The sequence below is a fragment of the Brachyistius frenatus genome, unplaced genomic scaffold, assembly GCF_029030835.1.
Source record: "Brachyistius frenatus isolate BFR_SWC_R1_liver_20210118 unplaced genomic scaffold, ASM2903083v1 Contig_201, whole genome shotgun sequence".
NCBI lineage: Eukaryota > Metazoa > Chordata > Actinopteri > Embiotocidae > Brachyistius > Brachyistius frenatus.
This window is the reverse complement of record NW_027210800.1, coordinates 376563-395672: the sequence shown is the minus strand read 5'-3', so window position 1 is coordinate 395672 and position 19110 is coordinate 376563. Positions and strand designations below refer to the sequence as shown.

General features: G+C 43.1%; 1 protein-coding gene across 4 annotated transcripts in view; it reads right to left on the bottom strand.

Moving 5' to 3' along the window:
* Window positions 1–19110, bottom strand: part of arhgef10 (Rho guanine nucleotide exchange factor (GEF) 10) — a 43243-nt gene that overhangs the window by 17030 nt on the left and 7103 nt on the right. Inside the window, exons 3-21 of one of the 4 annotated variants that reach the window (XM_069718874.1) lie at window positions 16468–16881; window positions 15047–15364; window positions 14034–14070; window positions 13715–13803; window positions 13354–13410; window positions 12877–13064; window positions 12197–12313; window positions 11357–11468; window positions 11026–11138; window positions 10843–10920; window positions 10585–10764; window positions 9281–9397; window positions 9061–9153; window positions 8328–8498; window positions 7629–7774; window positions 6901–7085; window positions 2887–3002; window positions 1329–1456; window positions 114–217 (exon numbers count right to left, since the gene is read on the bottom strand). In XM_069718874.1, the coding sequence (XP_069574975.1) occupies window positions 114–217; window positions 1329–1456; window positions 2887–3002; window positions 6901–7085; window positions 7629–7774; window positions 8328–8498; window positions 9061–9153; window positions 9281–9397; window positions 10585–10764; window positions 10843–10920; window positions 11026–11138; window positions 11357–11468; window positions 12197–12313; window positions 12877–13064; window positions 13354–13410; window positions 13715–13803; window positions 14034–14070; window positions 15047–15364; window positions 16468–16881 (2763 nt within the window). The remainder of the gene's footprint in view (window positions 1–113; window positions 218–1328; window positions 1457–2886; window positions 3003–6900; window positions 7086–7628; window positions 7775–8327; window positions 8499–9060; window positions 9154–9280; window positions 9398–10584; window positions 10765–10842; window positions 10921–11025; window positions 11139–11356; window positions 11469–12196; window positions 12314–12876; window positions 13065–13353; window positions 13411–13714; window positions 13804–14033; window positions 14071–15046; window positions 15365–16467; window positions 16882–19110) is intronic. The other 3 variants (XM_069718875.1, XM_069718876.1, XM_069718877.1) reach the window with 3 other exon arrangements.

Below are 19110 nucleotides of genomic sequence, written 5' to 3'. Positions count from 1 at the left end.
ATAATATACACTGGAGAACAGAAACATATATCGATTAACCTAAAAAGTCAAATGCATGCAAACAAAATGGAAAACCAATAAGTGAACCAGAAACAGGTGGAAGTGTACCGTACCGAGAGCCAGCTTAGCCATCTGCAAATTACTGATCCATGACTGCTTGATGGCGGGGCTGAGTGTGTTGAACACGGCACTGAAGTACGTGGGTTTACCCATCCTGCTGACAGAGAACAACAACAAAACAGTTTAAGATTCCCATCCTGGCTACTTTTATGTTGATCGCAAATATATAATCTACGCATTTCTTAATTATTCATTCAGACAGACAGTAAACTACTGTGTGCTATCTGCTGCACCAGATCACAATACATTCAAGACAAAATGGTTCAAAACACCAGATTGCACTGAAGGATGTGTCACCAATGTGGGATTAAACATTTACATTTCTCTCAGCAGTCATGCTAACATCTGAATATTCCCGCATACTGATCAAACCATTGACTTGCATCCTTTACACTTAAATACCCACAATCACGGAGTGAAAAGAGCTCTCTGGGTTGAATTGCAGTCCTGCGGGCGTTCGAGTCTGCCTATTCAATAGTAACTCAGGAGATAGACGTGACGGAAATGCAATGGAAGTCAATACCAATTATCACTTCTACGAGCAGCTCGTGTAGACGTTGTGTGTTTATGGGCCGTGTGTGTGCAGAGGACTGAAACGCATCCTTCCAGTCACTGGCTGATGGTGAGAAGTGTTGGGTTTTTTGTTTTTGCGATTGAGGGATCAGGGAAGGAATGAGAGAAGCACAGCTGTGTTTCCAAACATACCCGCCGGATAATCTCAGCAGCTAAATGCCATGAGGATGAGAGATGGAGTCAGGAAGTGACAGAGAGAGAAGCAGAAGACAGTTAAGGAAAACAGAAAAAGTGAAAACAAGGTGCTCCCTCGGGGGACCATGTGCAGACTATAATAGTGTAAATGTGTGACGTGAACATTCGTGTCCAGCAGCAGCTGAACAGACTTGAAGCACGTTTTGTTCCTTGTGATTAGTGCGTCAGATTAGAACTGGACCAACTTGTTTATCAAAAAAAAAAAAATCAAAATGTGCTCTAATACTTTCTCTCAAAGCCAAAAGCATGCAGGGAGGCTGGGAGACGGAGAGAAAGCAGGGCAAAAGGGGATAAAGCCAAACCCAGGATAACCAGGACACGTTGGGGGGTAAGGACTGAGACGGCAGGCTGCTGTCAGTATGAAAAAACAACTGAACATAAAGAGGTGAGTTTATGTGCGTGTAAAAACAACAACAACAACAACAACAACAACAACAGACTTGTCTTGTTTTCCAGGCAGCTGGAGTTGGATCCGACACCGGTCAGCTGCCCTGATCTCCTCCTCCTTCTTCAGGATCAGCCTCTGGAGTCCGGACACCCAGTCCTGGGCCACCGTGGGGTTCACATTCTGTACGTTGGAGGAAGAGACCCACGATATTAAAGGGGGACAAGAAATGAGAACGACAATGGGACGAGGACGGGAACACACGTAGTTCAGAGCATTTTCTCCATGAATAAATCAGAACTGGATATATTTAGAGTCATTAGCAGGATGTTAGTTTGGTAAAAATGAGGACCATTTCCAAGAGGATCTGCTGCTTATACCGTCAACGAGAGACACAAAAACAGAAAAAGATGTCCCTGCAAGGCAATCGAACACAACAGTCTTGTAAACTATAAAACCAAATCAATTTCTCCTTTTGGTTGACACATGTTCAGGGAGGACTTTATTTCTTTGGCCTGTGCTGCTGTTGTATTAGTCTGGATTATATTGGACCGTTCTTAGTTTCTCGTATATATTTGCTCCTCGGTGTATGTAGACAGTTATTAAACATTTTGTTCAATAACATGTTAATAATCAACAAAAACACAAATTAACACAACGAGTCCAGTCGTGAGTTCAAGTCGAATTTCCTTCTTAACTGACAGAAGATCCGTTTTGATGGAAAACACGTTATGTACTCTGGATCTGCACAAACAGTGCAAGATTGAGGAAACAGGAAGTCTGGCCTTAAAGTGTCATTACTAACCCACCAATGACATCTTGACCTTTCAATACACAATACGTATATACTATACATAGAATACATTTATACTTAGAATACTGTCAGCACTGTTTGGAAAGCAAAATCTTGTGTTGAGGAATTCTTGGCGGTGTACAGTTCACTCATATCCGTCTTGCCTTTTTCTTTCCTTTCCCTTTGCCTCTGCATCAATCTCCATCCCGTCCTCCATCTCTCAGACACATGTCTCTCAGAGCTTCTGTTGCTCTGCCGCCCACTCTGCTTCTGACAGAACCGACCAGCACAGCACAAACACGGCCTCACGCACACTCACCCTGCACTCTGCAAACTAAAACTCCTCCCCTGTGTGTGTGTGTGTGTGTGTGTGTGTGTGTGTGTGTGTGTGTGTGTGTGTGTGTGTGTGTGTGTGTGTGTGTGTGTACATATGATATGACAGGCTCGAACGGTGCAAATCAAGACTTGAAGAGACTCCTACTGCCCACGCTGGTACATTCCACAGCTAAAAGCTCCTCCGGCTACAGAGCAGGTCGGTCCTTCTGAATATCTGAGGGGAAACGTTTAAAGAGTTCAGGTAGCCTGGAGGAACTTATATCTGTGTCAACTGTTGGCAGGCTTCCAACATTATCAATAGACGATAGAATTGATCCAAAAGATCATATAGTTAGTCACGCACTCGTTTTTTTTATGCCGATACCCTTGCAGACTTAATTAACTAATATTTTCCTGGGGTAAATATGAATGTAGATTAAACTTCTCTCAAGGGAAAGTGAAGACTAGTAATGCAGGGTGTGTGTTAGGTGCACTCATACAGTACCTGGTAGTTTCCTTTGAGGCTGCTGATCATGCTGGAGATCTGGTTGACCAGGCTGAGATCATGAATTAGATTCTGCAGGTCTTGGTACAGCTGACCGGGTCCCATGTACAGTTTGTCTACACAGAAACACATTTTTAGTTTGTTTAGTTTTAGTAATTCACAGCTTTTAAACTCCAAATGAATTGAATGACAGTGAAACTATGTTTTAACAAATATAGTGGATTTTGAACTTTCCACAAACACAAAAACTTGAATTGATGAACATTATGGTGAATTGTGGCCCAATAACCAACTCACAGATAGACAGCAGTGACTACAATCCCAAATAAAAAGCACAGTCCTCATGTTACCCAGAAAAACAAGACCAAAGAACAACCGACAGACAGGAAAAGAGCTAAAAGCTGAAGTCTCAGCTGTCACCAGTCTCCTGGCAGACTATCGGACACAATCACCCGTGAAAGAGGCCAGTCTGATGAGAGAAGCAGTTAAAAGTGGGACGAACAAAGACAAAGATCAATAAAGGGCAATCAGTTAGTTTCCCACAGCGAGCGGTGACAGCTCTGCAAACTTGCCATTGATTCTCATCAATGTGCTCACTTGTCCACAAGGACACCATTATCCAATGTTAGCTTTCAGAGGCCACACACACCTCACCCTGTTTGTTTTGGTACGTTAGCCTATATCATGCTGCCCGTTTGTCCCTACTCTACGTCTACTGCCATAAGTATGGCGCCAGGTATTTCCCTCTCTTGTCCTCAAGATATCGAATTGAAATGATCCTGTGGGATATGACGAGTTCCTGCGTTGTAGTTCGGCATCAAAAGAAAACAACAGCCTGTGAAGCAGTTTGTTGTGGACGCACAAAAGGTCTGACAGGCCTCCAGTCTCCCTCTCGCACACAGTCGTGAAGACAATCATGCAGAATGGCGCTACAGAGCACAGGGAGACCTTCAGTTGGCTAACCGACAAATGATTGAGGTCATTTGTTTTAATGGCTCATTTAACAAGAACAGAACTTCCTCAAATTAAAATGTGGCGCCGGGCATCGTGGTGCACGAATCCTCATCTCTCCGTTGACCGTTGAGAGCGTTTATCAGTGAACAAGGAGTTAAATTGCATCGAGAATCTTTGGCACCAGAACGCCTTCAGCTCCATTTGCTGCTGCCATTCTTCCTTCTCCTTTCTTTCCTCCTCCTCCTTTCTTTCCTCCTCCTCCTCCTCCTCCTCATCTTGTTCTACAATAGTCCCCGAGTCTGACCGGTGCTCTGATTCCATGGCAACCCAGTCCCGTCCCATACTGAAGGTCCCGTTGGCTGGGCATTCAGGGGAAACCTCACCGCTGTTTGTACATCACCAAATGTCACATTTGTAGGTGGTGTCTCAGAGAATTACTCGAAAATGTCTCCTTCTGAGTTTGTTTGCTCACGGAGAACTTCTTTGTCGTCTTTACACATACATGAGCACCACTGCAGGACCTCCTCTATATGGGTCTCGGGTGTCATTGATGTTTTCATGGTCAATGACCCCCTATTGTGTTGTATTTGTGCCACTGAATCAAATAAAAGTCCCCCCACAATACATTCATTATGTTCATTCCCTTAAACCATTAATCAGCCCGAATGACAAATTAACTGCTGAAGTGCATTTCTCACTTTTGTTTCCACGTTTCTGCTCATCTGAAGTAACTTCCTTCTCTAAGGGAGCTGTACGCAATTTCACTCTAACAGCTGACACACAGAAACGCTGAATAAACCTCCATGCTTGACATATTAAGAGCAAACGCTGCTACAACACTTCATCTGACTGAAAATGCTGTTTTACAATATCGCTGTTCATGGTTTGAGTTCAAAACAGTGTATGTTCAATCTAAATTCTTTTTGTTAGTGACACGGTATATTTCCTGCTCCCTTCTTCTTAAATAAATATGCGTAAAAAGGAAGCTGTAAGCCATCATACAAATCTATAAAAAAGGTTTTATACCATCTTTTCCTTCACATTATCTACATTTATTACAAATGACAAGTCCCAAGGACGAGTATAATACTATTATCACTGAAGTAACCATTCCCACAGAGTAGACTGGCACTCTGTCAACCATTTTAACTTGGGTCCAACTTCCTGAATGGCTCTTTGTGAGGGTGCCAAGAGTTTTCTAACAAAAACAGGCCAGGGAGCATCTTCAGAGGCAAGTCGGTCATCCCAGCAATTACACACTTCCTAAAAACAAACAATATATCTACAAATGACATACCGGCTGTGAGAGTGGCAGGAAAACGTAACTCTAAATGACCAGTGTGCATCGTGGTCAAATCGCTGAGCACCATAGAGAAGACATGAACTAAGCAGAGAGATGACATCATACTGTGGAGAGTCTTTTCATTGCTCACTAGCAGGCTGATCACTAAAGCTGCTTTTGGCTGAACACAGAGGACTGAAAAAACCCAATCCTTTCCATTTGTTAAGACTTCCTGGACAATACACACATTTTTAACACAAACACACACAAGTTGCTCTGGAAATAACTACATCAGAGCAAGGAACTGAACGTCAGTACATTATCGGTGACTAATACAGAAATTCAGTCCTGTCAAAGTAATTCTTTTTTTTTTTTTTTTTTTTTTTTTTGAGGCAACACACATCATTTCAACTCAACTTCCACTACATCTAATTGAATTAGCTGCTGTTTGGAAGAACCAAGCAAGACATTGACACCTATATGGTCTTCAGGCATAAACACTTGTATCATCACAGCAGGTTCAGATGAGGCCGTGAACCTGTCCGTCAGCTGCAGCCCGAAGAAAAGCCTGCAGTCAGACCAGATGTTACTCAGGTCTGTCAATGAACACTCAACCAATGGCTGCAGATGGAGGTAAAGAAGAAGAGGGGATGAAAAGCTCATCAAGGAAAGAAGCAAATACTTTAGAGGAGTGGAAGATGGGAAAGTATGGGAGCTGACCGTTGCCTGTTTTATAGAGAGAAAAAGATGACACAGCGACAGCTTAAGTCTGAATATTACGCAACAGTGTTACAGGCAGCATTTGAGAATGAGAGAGTGAGCGAGCTATGGAGCGCTGTGTAATGTAGTGGTAGTAATTCCCACCCACGACCACTGGCAGCAGAGAGAGAGAGAGAGAGAGAGAGAGAGAGAGAGAGAGAGAGAGAGAGAGAGAGAGAGAGAGAGAGAGAAAGAGAGAGAGAGAGAGAGAGACTCTGACCTATACTTGAATACTTCTAACATTTGACAGAGCAGCGATAACAGAGAATCAAAGCTCTTACCAGCTAAGCGATACAGCAGACTGTCATTATCTACACACACACACACACACACACACACACACACACACACACACACACACACACACACACACACACACACACACCAATCCGAGAACAAAAACTGCTGCGTGTGACCACAAAATCATACACTGTCCTTGTGCCTTGTTTGTGTAATCTGGTCTTTTAAAGCCGAGCAGCTGTCTGACAGGAGAGCTCAGTGGAAAGACTGAAATCACTGGACTCGGCTGCCAGCGCACGAAGGGAAAAACACACTCAGTGGCTGGATGGTGTTTGCAGCACTGACACGTTTCATTCATTAGATATTTGTATTTATCAAGTAGGAAAGACATAGTTTTGATTTATTTATTTTTTTTAATTGTATTTTCAAATGGTGGAAAGTTGCAAATCAGTCTAATAAAATTACTCTCGTTACGGCCGTTTTTGCAACGTTGCAAACATGATTAATATTCATAGCCCTCGAGAGAGCTTTACTTTAAAAGCACTTGACAGTCTCCAAACTCCAGATTTTATAGAGAGCAGTTCAGGTAGAAGAAACGTCACTCTTCACTAATCAGTCACGAAACACGAGCAGCTAACTGACCAGCGGCTGTTGGCTTCTGTCTCAGTCACAGGATCAATCCTGAAGAACCGCTGATGTCAAATCAACTCGGCACACGACAACGCTTACATTTTCAACCCGAGCTCTTAGTTAAAAGAAAGATAAACCGAGTTTCTTACTTGGTTTAGCGTTGATCACCACCTTCTCCCCTGAATGAGGGGCCGAGTAGCGGCTGCTGTCGGCCATGTCCTCGCTGGATCCGAACTCCAGCACCTCCACGAAGCTCAAAGGCACGCTCCACTTCAGGAGGAACTTCTGGTCCAGAGGAGCATTTCCGCTGCCGCTGCCGCTGCCATCCTGACATCTGGACAGAGCAAACACAGGAGGACGAAGGTGATGTGGCAAAGTGGCTCTGGAAGCATATGGATGCTGCTGTCATATTCAAAAGGGAAGAAGAGGTGAAGGTCGCTCATCTAGGACAACACATTCTTGTGCAGATTATCTTCGAGGCCGTGTGTGGAGACCAACATGACACAATTACAGGACGGAAGCTGATGAATGAGGTCCTGCATCACTGTTCGTTGAATAGTAAACCACAGTAAGTACATATGGTCCAAATCCAGAGACTCACTGCAGTCAAAAGTTGCCACAAGGACACCGGTTTCATTCAGTGTTTACAAAGACTTCAGACTTTCATTTTACTTTAGTTCCCTTTAAGACAGATTTTCACCTCAAAGTAGGAAAATGATTTACACCAACGAGATCCAAACAAACGGATACACCCGACAATTAGTTTCTGAAATTGTAAAATCCTGGAGAGATTTCAGGATATGGCACCAAAAGGCAAGAAAAAAAAGTGCAAATTGAAGGAAGGATCCAGAAAAGCTGTGGTTGCGCTCACTGTTACCTGATATTGGGCGTCGCACACATGAGCACATCGTTGAGTAGAAAGAGGCGTCGCTCCTTGGTTTTGATGATTTCACCGCGCTCGTTGTAGACCGTCTCCACCATGTCGTCTGAGCGGATCAGGTAGCGGCTCCCGTTACTCAGAAGCTAAGCGATATAAGTCAGAGTTACACGACTTGAACGTTTGGAAATGTGAACAAAGTTTTTGTTTATCGCCATCAATACCCTGCTCAGAAACTGAAAACCATCAACAGAGTCAGAGCAATTAAAGGCCACGAGAAACAAAAGTTATTTGCCCCATGTAGAGTACCCTGTAGACACACTTCTGTATAGATGGCCGAGTGGGTGGCTGCAGATATACAAATAATTATACCTCGGTGAAGGCTGAGGTTGTGCACATTGAGCCATGCGCTAAAAATATGGTATTCAGTCAGGAGAATAGTTGTTTGTGAATTGTGCCCGACGGCCGCCCACACTGGGACACAGAGAAATGCCACCGCATATGCTGACAGAATTAAATATCAGCAGAGAGTTCGCACACTGACTGAGCAATGAGCACATCATCAACTTTAACAGCACTTCTTAACCAGCATGTACAAAAAAATGCAACCTAAAAACTGGACAAATCGAGAACAGAGTTTTATATTCAAACTGTAAATACAGTACGAACGGCAACGGCAACCAGGAGCGACAGACGGACCTTGTTGAGGTAACGTTCGTTCATGGCCTTTGCGATGTGACGGATCTCGCAGCGCTGGTCGGCCTCCCTCTTCTTTTCGTTGAGCTTCTCAGCCAGAGTCTCCAGTTCGGTCAGCGCCATCTGCAGCGGCAGCCGGTCCGCATGGCCCACCGGTGTGTTCTTCAGCATGTCCTGATCGTGACGTCACAATTCAGACATCAGTCAGTCATTTGTTGATTATTCAATCTCCTGATGTTTTCAACAAGTATTAGGATAAATTTAAAAAAAAACAGCACCAGTATAACTCACTAAATCTGCATAATTCTGTCTAACAGCATTTAATGGCAGCAGGCACTCTGCTGCTCATCCGCTCTTTATCTATACATCAAACATCCTCATGACTGATGAGATTTTAGGCTCAGATTACAATTTCCGGTGTGACGTATAAAGCTCTTTTGATTGGCATTAACAGTCATTATACTGTGGTCATGTATGCACATGTATACGCACATTTTGTCTGAGACTTTCCGCAAGAGACCGAGAGAAAGTAAACATGACCAGGCAAAGGAAAGCAGGATTAAAAGAGATGAGGAAACCATGTCCCTTCAGATTCTTTCCCTCGCCTCCCCTGCTGGTGAATTTGAAAAACAAAGTGCCCTCATTTATGTGTATGGCACTCCCTCTGCTGGTGAATTTATATACAAACGCATATTGCATTTCACTGTAAAGGAGATAAAATGAGAGTTCATGATACCTGAAGGAGCAAAATGAACTGTGGGAATCTCTGGATAGGTTTCATCATCAGGCCATACAGAGTCATTCGATCACCGCTGGTCTCCTGCCGATGCTGCAGATGTGAAGATGTGAAGATGGGTTACTGCGCTGAGGAGATGCAGCGGTCTAAACACTTTATGTGGCTGTACTGTAGTCTCAGTGTTAGGTTGACATCTTGCATTAGTGTGTTTGTCTCAAACCTTGAGGAATTCCAGGAAGCCGGGTTTGGAGGCACACGTCTTCCTCACCACCGCCATCGCCGTGCTGAAGTTGTTCACATACTCACTGTAGGCGTCCAGCACCATGGACTTTGAAAACTGTAGAGAAACACGCGTTTCAACTCATTACCTACTTGCAGGAAATTACTGTAATGCATCAAATGATTGGTAAAAATTTGCCACAAGAAAAATAATCTATTATGTAATTGAAATCAAATATAATCAAATATTTAGTGATATTAAATACATGTAACTGCTTTAAAACGTTCTTGTCACATTTAATATCATCGTTACAACACACCAACTAATTTATACATATACCGACCTCCAAATTTAATATTGCACATTTCTTAAGTCAGATTTTGTTTCCATGACGACCTACTGCTCACTACCCGTGATGTAAATAGAAAATGTATTTTTCCTCGGCCTCCATGTTCTCATGTCTTCTTCCTGCCCGGTTCGGTGTGTCTTATCGGAGACTCCCTACATGGAGCTCCATTTATAAGACTAACTGATAAATGAACATGTGGTCAGTCACCATGAACAATCTACTACTGCTATACTAGTGTAATGTTCATAGTGAATGCAGATTAGTTCTTTTGATTTTTAAAGATGGAAACCACTTCTTCACTCCAGAGAAGGCTTTGCGGGGCGTTTGAAATAGATTTCTCACGAGTCCTCTTCACATGGAGGCCGGAGCGAGCTCAGTCATCACAGGTGGAGTACTGGTACTGTTATCACTGGTCTCCGAGTCAGACCAGTTATGTTTATCACTGTTCATGTTTTTCAGTGTATCTGTTGAAAAATGCCTTTTTTTTTTAATTTAGTGAATCGATGCTGACTTGAAAAAAAGACTCCAGCTGACCGAGTGTCGGATTATTCTTTAATATTGATCCAGTTTTTTTTTTGTATTATCTTGTACAGCTGGGTGGCTGAGGAGAGTGAATCCAGCTGCCATCTTCTCTAAGTCTGAATGAGTGAGTGGCATTGTGGGAGGTGAGGTATTGTGTTTTGAACATCCTTGTCCAATAGTTGCTAAGCAGCCAAAGACAAGAGGATGAGTACATGCTGTGAGAGGACAGTAAGCAGGTCTTTCTATCTGAATGAGCGCAAGTGTCATTGACATGAACTAAGATAAAAAGAAAAGAACAAAAATCCAACCGTGCTGCCTGCAATCATCATAAATGCATTAAGTGAGCAGTTCAGGGTTCCCACACCTAAAACATGTTATGTTCAATATATTGGTGCAGTTCTGAAAAGTCTTTAAAACGACAGCGTCTGCTTACCGACGCCACAAAGACATCCCCGATCATCTCCAGGCCGTCCCACTCAGCCACACGGCTCGCCAGGGCGATCTGGAACAGGAAGTGGCACTGCAGGATCTCTCGCACACGATAGAAGGTCATCTTCAGTTTCCTGTCACTCAGCAGCCTCGGTTCAATCTGCGATAGCGGCTTCTCATATTGCTGGTGAAGCAGACGATATGACCTGAATTAATACTTCAAAACCAATTTGTCAATCGCTGCAGCTGCGTTTTTGCATACCTCTAATATCTTCTTGAGTGCATCAAGATAGTTCTTCTCACTCTCCAATATAGACCCCAAAATACATCTTCTCACAAGCTGGAGGGGAAAAATATCAAACCACAGGACTTCAGGCATTTGGCATTATTTGCTTTAACGGTTAATTCAAAGAGTTAAACATCAACTGGAATTAAAGTTCATTACCTGTTGCTGTGAAAGAGCCTCTGGTGCTGGACACAGAACTGGCTCAACATTGAAACAGTCCACCTCGATGAAGAGTTCTGACTCCTCTTCCTCGTAACAGGCTGACTTTCTCTCTAAAAGATAAAGAAGAGAAAACAAGTCGCTCTGTAAAAATGATTGTGATTCAACAAATGGACAGAAAAATGGTATCTGACTAAACTACACGGCCATTAACTAAAATAGTGAAACTTTCCCATTAACATGGACTGAACACAAACTGAAGAAGGTGGAGTGTGTTCATCTGAACAGATTGATAATAACTGAAAGGCATGCTGTGTTAAGGATTACATACCGTGATAGAATGACTTTGTTTTGATGAAGGAGCGTCCCTTCTTCACTGCAGCTTTGGTTTTCTCCAGCCCATCTTTGGTCCCCTCCTTAGCTGCCTTCACCAGCTTTTGCATCTTTGATGAGACGAAATATACTGTTATCTACTCATACGTCTCAATAGCAACACAAATAAATTGTTTTCAGTCGTTAATTTCAATCCAAGGTGAAGTTTAGTTTACTTTGTCTAAACCTATGGCTAAGAAGCGACTGAACTGTTCTACACGGGACAGAAGCAGTGTTAGAGGGGATGAAGGTCAACAGCAGATCACAGGTGATACAGGACGACAGGAGAGCAGGGATGACCAAAGAATAACAGTAACTGGGACATCAGCTAAAAGTAAAATGGTGCTTCCATTCAAAATAACCTGTTTATCAATATCAAATTTCACAAACATTTTCTTTATTTTTCTATTTTTGATAAATATCTGCGCAGTATAGACGGTATGCCACACGTTCAACTAGTTTACAAACCATCGAATAAGAACTCTGTTGCTGTTGTCTCAGTTTACTGTAGAATAAACAAATCCTAGGTCAGAATACACCAGTCAGAGTTTTACAACCTCGGATGCATTAACAGGAATAATTAATGAGACGGGTCGATGCATGAGACAGGGGGGTAAATGAACCGTTCGCAAACCCATCACCAGCACCACCACCACAAGTCATTCACATCAGAGCAGGATGAAGGTACCGAGTCAGTGACAAGACACCCAGAGTGGAGTTAGCTGGTCCGAGAGTAAAAGGTTGGGATTACTTTATCTAGCACAGACAGGTGAGCTGAGGTGAGCCTCAGGTAGTTTACCTTCTGCTCGTGTTTCTGTTTTAGCTGCTGCAGCTCTACCGTTCCCACTGTATTTGCCATTAGATCTTTCATCTTTTTCTCATAGTGTTCTTTCAAGCGTGTCAGATCTTGAGAGAGCTAAACAAAAGCAAAGCAAGCGTTACTGGTTATGGTTTTGGAGTCCAAGCCAACTTGCTTTAGTTTGGATGTTTCTGGTATTCGACTTTTTTGACTTGTGTATCCTCCAAATCTGTCCTTTTATTTCGTATGAAACCGAAATAAACAGCTTTCTAAATATTGTGTGATTGGAACCATTTCGCCCACTTATTTCCAATGCATCATTCATTTCTGACTGTTTTTCCAAAAAGTAAGTTAAATTTGAATTCTTAAAACCACAAGCCAAAACATTACAGAGTGCAGCAATCGGACTATGAGCCCAAATAATCACTTTCAGGTCTGCAAAAAGGAAATGAGTCACATCAAATGCAAAAATGGAGTTTATGTCACTGTTAATTTGATCAACATATAATTTATGCTCCGGTCGAGACTAAGTCCAATCAGAGGATTTGTTTCAACCTAGAAATTCAAACTACCCCTTCAAACAGACTAAAAAAATAACTTCCTTTATGTACATTAAGCAGATATGAGAACCGTACAATATATTCACAGCTATTGGCTGGGAGGGTAAATGTTATACATACATGGGTCTTCGTCTGGGGTGGCTTTCCTCTCATGAAGGCGTGGGGCAGGCCGTTTTCAGGGTGACCTTCCCCGTCACTGGCCTCGTCATAGCTTTCAAACTCACTAGAGCTCCAGCCGTTGTCGAGGGAGCTGTTGCAGCCGCCCTCCTCACCGAGCTCAACGTCGTCATAGATCATCTCATCTGGATCTACGTTAATGGAAAGACGAGAACAGAATTTAGTCACTGAAGAAATATCCTGATACTGTATTAATGACATATCGCCCCACCCTTAATGACAAGCAAACATTCTTGAGTAACATATTTTGTTCAATAGAAAATCGAAATAAACAAGTTTTGGGTCTAAATAAATAGGTCAAATACAAGTTTTTGAAAAAGAAATTTGAGAAGACAAGAAGCGAAAGTGAGCGCCGCTGACAGGCGGGGAGATGAATACTGAATTTGTGAGATGACAGGACGAAAAAGAAAGTTCACAAACCTGTGTTGGAGTCAGAGTTCTCTCTGGGAACATCATCGTAAATCACCTCGTCCGGATCTGCAGCAGATAAGAAACATTCACCACAACAAATGGAGGGTTTCTCTCATAACTCGGCTGCACACACAACAAGCAGGATGTAATGGAGTGGGGGTGTCTCAAAGAAAGGCACACACAAGGCTCCGCTTCCTCAAAACAACAGGGAAGGAAGTGTCTGGGAATTCATGTCAAAAGAAAAAAAAAAAAAAGAAGAAGAAAAAGAAAGAGAAAAAAAGAAAATAGCAGCCTGAAGGCATGCAGCGAGCAGGCAGAGGGACGAGAAGAGCAACGACAGCAGTGTTGTGGTGAGGAAAGCTTTCCTTACTCTCCATCCAGGCGGTGTTGGCAGGATCTGATGCCCATTTAGCCAAAGCATCCTCTTCTCTAATTGGTGGATACTCTTCACTGAAAACACTGAGAAACACACAAAAACAAACACATTTTAACCAAATATACCAAGAAATAGTTCTGTATTTTTCTATATTAACAGTTATATTGATTTTTATCACCACTGACATGAGTGGAGCAGTCATTTATAATATTGATATGTCAAATGCGATAACTAAGTGTGGAGAAGAAGATATTACAATAAGTATACTCAATAACTGGTGTAGACATGCAGTGGTTGTGAACTACTGACTCACCTGTCCACACAGGAGCTGCCGGTCCCAACAACTGTCACTGAAGGATGACAGAGAAACCATAAACACAGACAGCCTAGAACGCTACACAGTTATACTTTTAGGTCCCACAGTTTTCATGACGTAAACACAAAAGCTCGTAATGTAAAATGGAATAATATTGCACACAATTATCAGGAGCGTGGAATGAATTCTGCAATTGTAAAAGGCGTCTTTGAATAAACTCATCAGAAATAAACACACCGCATGTCTCGTAACTCCAAAAGACTTCCCAAGTCCAAAATCTAGGAGCTTTCTTAATGTGCCACCAGGTGTCACTGATGTTTCCATAAACTACATATGATTAAATGAACATATTTCATTGTAAATGTGCTTCCATAAATATCACTTGGCATGTGTGTCCAATGTCAAATTCCTTCTGTAACATGTCATGAATAAAATGATAACTGTGACCAAATGTCCTTGCTATGTGCATCACATCCCAAAAAAAAAAAAACTAATAATGTTCCACATCTTCACACACCTCAATGACTTTTTAAAGTCTTTTACTAAAACCTCTGAATATTTCCATCTGGTGTGACCCCGCTCAGATAATTACAGAGCAATCAGGCAGCTCAGACTGCCAGGCCACAGGTCTGGATTCAGCTACGAACAGATTTCAGGGAAACCGGAAAATCCTCTCAGCCAACACAGATCTTTGGGGAGGGCTAAATTTAGTCCCAACTTCCTTGTGGCAAGGCTTTAGGAAAAACAAGAGAAAGAAGAAAGGGCAGAAGACAGAAGCAGCTGAGACGGCATGTCCGTGTCGAAGCTTTGTATCTCTAGTGAGTGCAGTGAAACAGGAAAGAATTCTGCTGAAAAAATAAACAGAGCTTTTATGTCCAGAGAACCTTCAGTTGTTGTGAACATCTACAACTCCACCGAGATCCACCTCATTATTACTACATTCTTCATTTATGAATTATTTTTGTCGTTTTTTTTGAGTTTTTTCCCCCCATGGTGCAGGCTTTATTTACCATCTTCATCCATGGAGAGGTGTCGGATGATGACGGGCGTGGTGTAAGTTGGCCTGATGAGCGGCACACCCGATGGGGTCGCGTAGCCACATGGCACCGGCACCGAGTATCCTGACGTGATGCCAAAAGGGCTGTTGTGGACTTCCTGGTCTTCTCCCTCCCGTTCTTTGGGCTCCGTCGGTGAGGAAGTGGAAGAGGAGGGTCCGGGATGCTGTTCATGCTGCTGCAGCTGGAAAGGAGAGATGTCAATCACGGAGTAGGGGTTGACTTTGCCCTGGGAGGAGGTCCTGGGGACGGCCGGCGGAGGATCATTGAGGCCTGGTGAGGAAACAGAGACTCGGTTAACTTGTACAACTCCAGATACGTTTAGAATCTGCACAAAGATCACAACAGGCATAATGATACTGAATCACATTATAAAACATAAGATCATGTCTATAAATTTGATTAAAAATACTAATTTACGAGACAACTACAGATGTGGACACAGAGAGACTCGATGTTACAAAAGTTATTTTATAAATCTAAATTTCTTTGTTCTTATTCTCTAAAGAATTTTGTTAATCTTCAGTTGATGGTACGTACTTCATTTCCAACAATTAATGAAGCAGTTATAAACTTAACTGATCAATTAAAATGTGTTTTCCGAGGTTACGTTGAAGGTCATTTTGTACTCACACCCATCGCTTGGCCCACAAAGAGGTTTTCATGTATTACAACCGAATCTGAAGTTATATTCCACCTCCAAAATCTCTCTTTTGAAAGGCAATAAAAAAAAAAAAAATTGTCTTTGAAGGTCGAAACTAAACATGATATCAGTTGTAACGAAGATAAGCAGAGTGGGGACACTTCCAAAGCTGAATGAGCCTTTCTGCTTCGAGGACGACAGGACAGCAGAAAATATGTGACTGCAAATCAGGGAACCTGAGTGTTAGAAGACAATATATGATCCTCCCAATAACAGTGTTATGATTATGTATTCCTTATGAAGTCAAAAGCTAAAGACGAATGCAGTATGGATGAGTCTTCACCACAATAGTATAAACTGGAGTGGGTATAAGCAGAGCTGAACCCAACCTGCTGCAGCTGTCATGACTTTCCGTGATAAAAGCCAGGAACCAGGCAGCCCGAGATACAAGGTGTCATGAGAGAGACAGACCGCCCCACTTAAGGGCCTCACTTCAGCCTGAGCTGCTGGAGCTGGATTAGAGCCAGATGATGAAGACAGAACACGACATGGGAATGGGGAGAATTTTTTTTATCACTGCCAAGAAACAAAAAGTATTATTTGTAGTTCGCCAGTTACGAAGCAGAACCGCAGCGTGAGGGACTCTCTGCCTTAAACAAAGGCTGAAATGGGCTCAAATACTCTCACTTGCCTGGAGCCGACAATAAAGAGTTAACAGTTTTGGGTTGCCAACCTGTCGTTCCAGGATCTATCTCTGTTTCATCATCAGGAGGAGGAGGAGGAGGAGGAGGAGGAGTCGGAGGTGGTTGTAAATCTTTCTCCCTGTCATCAGTCCCCCGAGCAGCAGATGTCCCGTCAGCTTCTGTCGTTGCTCCACCTGCTGAGGAGGATCTGCTCATAGCAACTGTTGTGTCTGCTGATGATGGAGCTGTGTTGGATGCGGAGGAAGGTGCGGGGGGGTCTGGGATGGGAAGACGGCCCTCGGGGTGACTGGCTACAGCGTCCTGGCTTTGATCCTCGCCGATGGGGGCGAGAGCAGCTGGAGGTGCAGGTAACGGGTAATCGGCCTCGGGGATGTCGTCACAGCTGTCAAAGTCGAAGGCTTCACCCTCATCTTCATCTGCGAAAGGGACGCCGTCTGCCAACACTGGAGGAAAAAGGATTATATCACCGATCCAGAGAATATCAAAGAAGACTTGGCTGGTCTGGTGAGAGTTCTGCTTATATTATATTAGGATCAAATTTAGTTATTTCATCCATGAACTGCACCTCAACTGGGTTTCCAATTATGTACATTATCAGAAAATACATTGATATCCTTTCCTACAATGTGAGAGACTCCACCCCGACCAGAATAAAAAATACTTCAGAGGCGCTCTGGGTGGAAGTTTCAGTCCTCGGGCTGTAAAAACTAAAAGGACTGAGCCTCATACAGACTTATAATTAAGGGTGGGGTCTACGACAGAAGCACGTTTTCTTAAGACATTTTTACATCGAGGATCGGCACCTAAACAGCAAATCAGCTGCTTCGCTTTATAGCAAACACTAACTAGGGCAGACCTGCAAGATACAGTCAGCGTTCAAAGGCCTCACATCCACATCAGAGCAGTCACTTGGCAGCAGACAGGAAGGGAACAACAAATATATTTCCAGTTTCCACAAATCAGGCCAGCAGGAACGAGAGCTGTTACTCCCTTCAGTGAGTAGTGCAGCCTGAGTTTCTGCATTATATCTGATCTAATGAATCAGGTGCCGGCTGGAGTCAGTAAATTAAGAGTGAGTAAAAGGATGAGGAATGCTGAGACTAAAATTGTTTTGCTGTCTTAATGTTTTGGTCCTGAGATGTGTAAAATCAGTGTTTAGAGTTTCATTCATTGAGAGAAAAAAAAAAAAGACTTAAATATTCAAAAATATCAACCTGAATTAAATTTGTTTGAAAATATTCCGTAATAATTTAAACAGGTTTCACAAAACCTGAGTTGAACTCTTATTCACGACATTCAAGCTTTCAGGTCTTCTGAGTTTTGCTGATCTTTAAAAAGAAAGTCAACCTTTTATCTGAAGCCTAAACTTCTCAGAGACATTCTGTCTTTGTCACAGTTGTTGTCCACAAATACTGCAGATTCTTCCTGAGCACTTTCATCAGTATTCAGTTTTAACTTCCAGTCTGAAGTTTTATCTTAATCTCTCTCATTTCCTGAACAACAGTGTTCCTAAAGAAAACAGCAAATTCCACATTCGCATAATTTCATTTCCAGTCAGGTGTCCCATCGGCCCGAATGGATTTTATGTCATGAAACGAGCTATAAACACGTGCCGTCAACTTGAAACTGGCTTCTGGCCTCCTTCTTTCCCTTCTTTTACTGATGTTCCTTCCTCAGCGTTGGACTGAAGATCTAAAGGTGCCTGGTTCCATCCTGGATTTGGGCTTTTTGACCTCTCCCGGACCCCCGCGGTGTTTAATCTCTGTAATCTCCTTTTGTCACTTTTCTATTATGTTTCATCTCCAACATCCTTGTTGCCCAACTTCCTAAACTCCGGCATTCTTTGGTCATTTCAACTTCAGCTTTTCAAGCAATTACCATAAAATGAACCACATTCACTGCTGAAACATGTGTTACAGCTGCAGGCGTGTGCGGTCCACTCGTACTGACCAGGGAAATCTAAACCCAAAGAAACCCCTGAAGCGACCTCGCTGACTTTGAAGCGCCTCCCAGCAACGCACACAGCTCTAAATCACCGCTGAGATTCCCGCAGGCTTCGACAGGTAATCGTTTAACCTCGTCAGTGGGAGAACCCGTCCGTGACTAATGTTCCAGGTCAACGCTGTGACCTCACGTCCGTCTGAAGCTGCAAGAAAAGAGCGCCGCAAAGAGCAAACCTGGAAACAGAGATGCTATCTGTGTTTTTCCATCTGCGTGATGAGGCATGCACAGCTGGCTAATAATCGATGGAATATCAGGACAGTCGGACGCATATTCACTCGCTAGAAAGTACCCCGATATGAACCCTGATCGCTCGCCGTGGTGTCAATGTGAATCACTCGCGTTGACTGGATTTAGCCACACAGCCAGCGGTCACAGCTGACCATTCAATAGTGCATCTGCAGCGATGGCTGGAGGAGGTCATTGATAGTTGATGTATGAGCATGCGTGCCTGCAGCTTAATTACAGGCTGCGCTGGTCGTTGACCTTCCAGTGAAAACCCACACGTGTAACAACACAAACACACAAACACTCATGTGACAATGCGGTCGCCTCTCGAGCCTTTTCTCATCTGCTCGTACGCGCAAATCTTAAACCGATATCTTCCCTTCGGAGGATTTCTCTCGGCCTTTTTAGTTTTGTAAGAATGTGAAGAACCCGATCGTGCGGAA